This window comes from Eretmochelys imbricata, chromosome 3 (assembly GCF_965152235.1).
Source record: "Eretmochelys imbricata isolate rEreImb1 chromosome 3, rEreImb1.hap1, whole genome shotgun sequence".
In the NCBI taxonomy this organism is placed as follows: Eukaryota; Metazoa; Chordata; order Testudines; family Cheloniidae; genus Eretmochelys; species Eretmochelys imbricata.
Window position 1 is genome coordinate 207,588,238 of NC_135574.1, and position 6,585 is coordinate 207,594,822.

Sequence of the window (6,585 nt, forward strand, 5' to 3'; positions counted from 1 at the left end):
AGGAAGGGGACAGTGTTCAGGGTCACTCCGAACTTTGGGCTGTTGGCGCTCAGTCAAGGCGAAGAAGTTGATTGTATTTGGGTCAGGTACTAGTCCCCTAAATCGCATCTTGCCCAGAATTTAGGCTCATCCACCTTCCTCCAGCCGCCCTTCTAGCTTCTTAGAGCCGTTGTGCGCCCGGCTATTCGGGCAACTCAAGGAGTTAAGGTAGCTCCCGGCCGCCCTTAGCTCAATTGATCCCTTTCAAGGTTTCTGCAAACTCCAAAGTTCATGACATCAAGGACAGTCTGCAGCGTGTCACCTGGCGCCATAGAGACCGACCCGGTGTGTTTTACACGGCTCCTGCCTTTCAGATGGAATTCCGGGTCTTTGAACCGTCTCAGTAACTAGCTGGGGGGAGGGTTGTGTCGAGGGGAAATGAGGAAAGGGGTGGCTTTCAGTAATCATCTGTAAATTCCTGATTTATAAGACTAACGTGATCTATAACGGTTGGAAGGAGCCCAAGGCAAATGCGGGTCTATTAGGAATGACGCCTTTTGTGTTTTCTTGCTGGCTTGTTTGAAGAGCGAAATCCGAGCACGGGTAATATCAAATGTTCCTTTTGGTTAGACTTGGAGTGACTACAACTCGGGACAGATCCGTGTAGCCTGGAAAACTTTTCAGTTAATCATGAAAAAAATATCCAAGATGCACATAGGGCTACGGTACAAGCAGTATACTTCTCTCATGTGTGTATTTTATATAATATATACGTATTTATATATATATCTTTTACTTGATGTGTAGTATAGATATACTCTTTTCGTGGATGTAAGTGTAGAGATAGAGCTTATATTTTTCCTATGTGTATCTATTATAACATACTTTATCTTACATTCTAGTCCATATGTATTTTCCCACTCTACATGAAGGTAGACTGTACAGAGAGAATAAATACACACAGAGATACAGGACTACGTAGATATCTTTTTAAATTATTGAATACATGGAACCAATTTGTTCTCCAGTTTCCCTGTCAGTGTCCCCCCCCCCCTTCCTCCAGTGGGAAAAAAAATCGGAAAATCCGAAGAAAAAGATTCAGGGGGAAAAAAACGCCAGTAACACTTTAATATATTTGCGTGAAACTCTGGCTCTTTGGGCCCAGAATTCACATTTATAAGCCATAAATAAAGCATACAGAAACGATAAATTAATCAGATCCAAGTAGTTTACTCTCCCGGTAACATCAAACGTTTGTATCAATTACAACAATCTACCCTGTCGTCTTCTTTTTTTTTTTTTTTTTTTTCTTTTTGTGAAATTTTCTTTTTTTTTTCTCTCCTTTTTTTGTGATTTTTTTTCCTCTCTCTTTTTACAACGTGACAAGACTTTTGGTCCTCGGTTTCAAAACTAGCATTGTTTCACACTGAATAAGTTTTCGTTCACTTTCACACACACGCACAGAAAAAAAATAGATATATTTATAACTCCCTGCGACAAAAAGGTTACCCCATCCTCGCTGCCCATAAAATCAACCCCCCCCCCACCCCCCAACAAACCGACCAAAGAAACCAAATATCCCCGACTGAAATCAGTGTTTAAAGAGGCCGGGGCAATCCCGGGGCCTGATCCCACAGCCCATTGGACTTTGGATCAGGCTGGGTGGGTGGAAATGTGTCCTTTGAGGATGGGGTTGGGAGGCTCGGAACACAAATAAACACAACAGCTTGAGCCAAGGACATCACCAGCGTGCTCCAGCATCCAGCCCCCGGGGCCGGCTGGGCTTGGCAGGGGAGCTTTAGGAAGAGTTCATGATGGGCCGGGAATACACACCTTGGTAATAAGAGGTGTCTCCGGCCAGCGGGGAGGCTTCTAAGCCACTTTTGTTCGTGACCGGGCCCATGGCCAGGCTGCCGGGCATGGGGGAGCCGTAGCCGGAGTAATGCATCACCTGTTCGTAGGCCTTGAGGTCCATTTTGTGGTGGTGGGGGTGATGGTGGGGGTGATGGTGGTGGGGGGGCGGCGGCTGCTCGGAGGAGGACATCAGGTTGTTGATGGAGAAGGGGTGGTTGAAGGCGTAGTGGTGCTCGGGCTTGAGGTGGGCCTCGTGGGCCAGGTGGTGGGGGGCGAGCAGGTGCTGGGCCGGCGAAGGGGCCTGCTGCGGGGGGGTCCCTTTGAGCTCGGCCAGGGCCCGCTTGTGCTCGCGGCAGGGCGAGGCGCCGGGGTGGGGGGACTCGGGCCCACCCGCCGAGCCGTCGGAGGAGCCTCCTTCCCCGGGTTGGGGCGGCTGGGGGGGCTGCTGGGGGGGCTGCTTCTTCCCCCCCCCCTCCTCCTCCTCCTCCTCCTCCTCCCCCCCCTTCCTTGCTCTTCTCGCACTTGAAGCGCTTCTGGCGGCGCAGGTAGCAGCCGTTCTCGAACATGTTGCCCGAGTCCGGGTGCAGGGTCCAGAAGGAGCCCTTGCCGGGCTTGTCCGGGGAGCGGGGCACCTTGAGGAAGCAGTCGTTGAAGGAGAGCGAGTGGCGGATGGAATTTTGCCAGCGCTGCTGGTTCTGCCGGTAGAAGGGGAACAGGTCCATGATCCACTGGTAGATCTCGCTCAGCGTCAGCATCTTGTTGGGCGACTGCTGGATGGCCATGGTGATGAGCGAGATGTAGGAGTAGGGGGGCTTGGCGTGGGTGTAGCTCCGCCGGTAGGTCTTGGGGTCCCGCGAGCGGTTGAGGGTGCCTTGGCCGTACATGGGGCTCATGGAGTTCATGTTGGGGTAGGGGGCCAGGGCGTTTATGGAGCCGGCCTGGGCGCCCATGGGGCTCAGGCTGGGGCTCAGGTGGGCCCCCATGCCGCTGCCCATGCCGGCCATGGCCCCCGGGCCGGGAGACATGCCGGCCAAGGACGGGCTCATCCCGGTGCTGGCGTAGGACATGTTCATGGAGCCGGCCCCGCTCATGTTGGCCGGGCCGCTGCTCATGGCCGACATGCCCATGTAGCTGTTCATGCCCAGGCCCGCGTTCATGCTGCTCACGGAGGAATAGCTCTGCAAGGAGAAGGGGGGAGAGCGGAGGGGAGAAGGGGGGGTGATTAACGTCGGCTGCCATGCAGTGCCTGCCACCCCTAGGCTGCTCTAGCAAGGGGGCTGCGGGCGCGGGGGCGCCCCGCAAGCCACCCCGCAGCGCCCGGGGGCGCCCCGCAAGCCACCCCGCAGCGCCCGGGGGCGCCCCGCAAGCCACCCCGCAGCGCCCGGGGGTGCGCAGGACGCGGCTGCCGGGGCGAGCTGCTCTCTGCCGGGTCGCTGGTTGAGCCGGGTCCGAAAAAGCAACACTCAGCTGGCAGGGGAAGGGGGCTGCTCCCACCCAAGAGCCCCGCGAAGGGGCAGCGGTCGCCCCGGTTGGGACCTGGGGCGAGGGACCCGGTGGGGGGGATGCGACTGCCCCGGGCTGCGTGTGTGTGTGTTCAGTGGTTACAAACCCCGCTGGCCGCCAGACCCATCGAGCAGCAAAAAACACCCTGCGCTCTGGAGGGGGGCGCGGGTCCTGCATGGCGAACGACGTGGGAAGGGAACACGCGCGGGGGGCCCCACCCGAGACGGCGCAGAAGGGACTCCCCGCCGCCCCGCGAGTCGCTCTCCCCGCTCCCCCCCCCCCGCCTCCAAACCCACATTTCCAGCCCTAAACGTTTCCCCCCTTCTGCCGTGCCCGCCCCCCCCGTTTTCTCCCCCCCCCCCCCCCCAGGCAGCCCCATGCCAAACACAACTTTGTCAGGCTGGCGCGGCGCAGCCCAGGGCAGAGGATTTGGAGGCGCCGCGAGTCAATATTTGATCACCGAGTTAATATTATCTCAAGGCTAACACGGCGTCGTGCCCACCCCGCGCCCTGTTTTCGCCCGAGGAGGGGAGCCCGGGAGGCGGCCGGGGGACGGGAAGGGGGTGTGGGATGGGCAGGGCGGGGGGGCCCGGGGCACACACTCACTCACACCCACGCACGCCGGAGGAAGAAGCGGTCCCTACCTCGGGCTCCGCGTAGTAGCCGCTCCAGTCCGAGTGCTCGTGGCCTTCCATTTTCACGGCTCCGAGCATACTGGAAGCAGAGTGCATGGCCGTTTAAAATTTAACAGCCACAACAACCGACGACAGGAGAGAGAACAACCCCAAAAAAAAAAAAAAAAAAAAAAAAAAAAAAAAACCACCCCCCCAGCCCTCCCTCCCCTCTGCGTCTCACTCCCTCTCTGCCTGAGCCGGGTGGAGGGGGAGGGGGCGAAGTGGCTGCTGCAGGGCTGGGGTGGCTGGTTTTTTCTCCCCCCCCCCCCCAGCCCCCGCCCCCGCCCCCGCCCGCCTTGCTCCTGCTGCTGCTTGGGTGGGTTTGTTGTTTTTCTTTTTTTGTCTTTTTTTTTTTTTTTTTCTTTGCAGCCCAGAGGCGCGGTGGGAAAAGGGGGGAGGCGGAGGACAAGTGCTCCCGTGACGTTGGGGGCTGAGTGAGATCGCGCCGGGAGCCCCCGCCAGCCTCCAATCCCCAGACCCCGGGCAGCCTATTTGAATAATCAGCTCCCACCTAGGCGGGAGCCTTGGCCCCCCTCTCGCACACACCTGCCCCGAGCTGCGCGGCGGGCGGAGGGGGACAAATCCCGACCCAGGGAAGGAGCGGGGGCGGCAGCTGGACCCGTCTTTATTGGCCGGTGTCTTGTCATCTGGCGAGCGGCCTGGCAGCCAGGCTGGGGGGGGGGGCAGGCACTGCAGGACGGGGGTCCCTGCGCTTGTGACTGCAGCTGGGGAGGGAGCGGGGCCTCCCCCTGCTTGGGTGCCGCAGGGCTGGGGGGCACTGGTTTGCCGCCCGCCGGGCTCCGGGCGGGTTTACCGAGTCCGGATTCATTTCTGCGGGGCTCTCGGTGCTGGCCGGGGCGGCTCGGCAGCACATTTGCAAAGCCCTGCCCCGGCTAGAAGGAGCTGGGTACACACCTTTACCCCGCCCGGCGCCGGTCCCCGCGGAGCGCCCTGGTTGCGAGTGGGAGCCGGAGCGAAGTCACGGGAGGCGCTGGGCTGTTACGCGGCATTTACCTCGGTGTCCAAGCCATGCCCCGGGCTTCCTGGATTTTTTTTTTTTTTTTAGCAAGGCGCTAAAGGACTCGGGATCACCCATTTGTCTGTGAGAGAACAGCCAGTCCCAAGGTTACCCAGCCACAGCCGGGACGCCTACAACATTTCGTAACTAAAACAAACAAGGGGGAAGGTGAGAGTAGCCGGCCGAAATAAACCAGGGAATCGCTGGTAAGGACCTGGGGTTTTCTACCACAGCCCCCGAGCAGCCTGTAACCCCACCCCGTGCCGCTCAAACTGTGACACTAGCAGCCAGGTCAGAATTTCAAAAAAAAAAAAAAAAAAAAAACCCCACACCCTCCCTAAGACATCAGGAAACTAGACAGAAAATCCCAAGACTTCGACCTCGGAACTATCTACACTCCTGGCCAGCACACAACAGAGTCAAAAGGACAGGGGATGCTCTGTAATCTGCTCTGTACCAATTCTGCCAGTCTCTCCCGCTACGGCTGCTGATTGTGTGTTCATTTCAAATCTAATGATAGATAGATAGATAGATAGATAGAAATAAGCACCCATTATTTACAAAAGCCACACAGCGACCTGCTTGCTGTTCCTGCGTCAGTATCCGAGCAAATGTTGCAACATGCATGTATTCTAGAGGGAACCTTAGCTGCTTGAGATATTAAACGAAGTCAAGTTTATTTAACAGTGTTGGTTCATCAGGGATTTAACGGGTCTTTCTCATGCCATAGAAAACAGCGGCTCTGTGAAGTGTGGAATGCGTCTTGACTATTTCGTTGCTAATACTCCGCAGACAGCTCTCCTCCACCAGAATGCCGCAGTTATCATTGTCAAGAGAGAAAGTGACTCGAGTCTTGGCTGACAAAATTCTGCCATACGAAACAGGGGACTACGCCAGTGCATCCATTTTTTTCATGTACAACTTTCTCTATCTATCTATCCTCATACACCCCCTCTATCTATCTATCTATCTATCTATCTATCTATCTATCTATCTATCTATCTATCTATCTATCACCTTCAAAATGAATGGGGAAGTATGGCCCTTTCCCCCCCAAATAAGACAAACACTTCTAGCTCTAACAATGAAGGTTAGTAATAATATAACATGCTAATAAAGAATGCCCGAGGGGGTTTTCATTTAATCGCAGGTACTCATCAAACGATTCATATAAACAGGGGGATAGACTTTGCTAAACAAGCCACACAGTAAATTAAATTTTAAAAGGCGTCAGAAAAAAATATCAGCCACCCCTCTGATTCAAGCGAGAAAATGGATATTCTGATCATAAAAATATTAATGTAAATTTTTGTTCTGCAAAATTAGATGCTTTTCTTCCGGCTTTTTAAAAGTCTATAGATATTTTTCAACTAAAAGATAACAATACAAAAGCCAAGCTCCTGTGTCCTCTGGTGAGTGAGGCCAGATGAGACCTTCGGGGAATAAGTGTGGAGAACCGGGATGTGATTAACACTATTTAAACAAAAATGGATAGACTGATGCTTCTCCTGTATCTTGCTTGATGGAAACAGACCGTCTTGCAAGCGTCCTTTCAGA

At 55.1% G+C, this 6,585-nt stretch overlaps 1 protein-coding gene across 1 annotated transcript; it reads right to left on the reverse strand.

Moving 5' to 3' along the window:
• Positions 1–1,777: 1,777 nt before the first annotated feature.
• FOXA2 (forkhead box A2) lies at positions 1,778–4,146 on the reverse strand. Its single transcript, XM_077812076.1, has 3 exons — positions 3,981–4,146; positions 2,266–3,011; positions 1,778–2,222 (listed from the first exon to the last, which is right to left on the reverse strand). Exons 1-3 carry the CDS (start codon positions 4,065–4,067, stop codon positions 1,778–1,780), a joined length of 1,278 nt encoding a protein of 425 aa, XP_077668202.1. The 5' UTR covers positions 4,068–4,146.
• Between the last annotated feature and the right edge of the window lie 2,439 nt (positions 4,147–6,585).

Bases quoted from the DNA above. Each gene is read 5' to 3' on its own strand.
- FOXA2 (XM_077812076.1), bottom strand. From the start codon at position 4,067: ATGCACTCTGCTTCCAGTATGCTCGGAGCCGTGAAAATGGAAGGCCAC. The intron at 3,012-3,980 runs GTAGGGACCGCT...TTCTCCTTGCAG, and splicing joins GCTACTACGCGGAGCCCGAG to AGCTATTCCTCCGTGAGCAG. The intron at 2,223-2,265 runs CGCCCCAACCCG...CGGCTCGGCGGG, and splicing joins CCCCCAGCAGCCCCCCCAGC to TGGGCCCGAGTCCCCCCACC.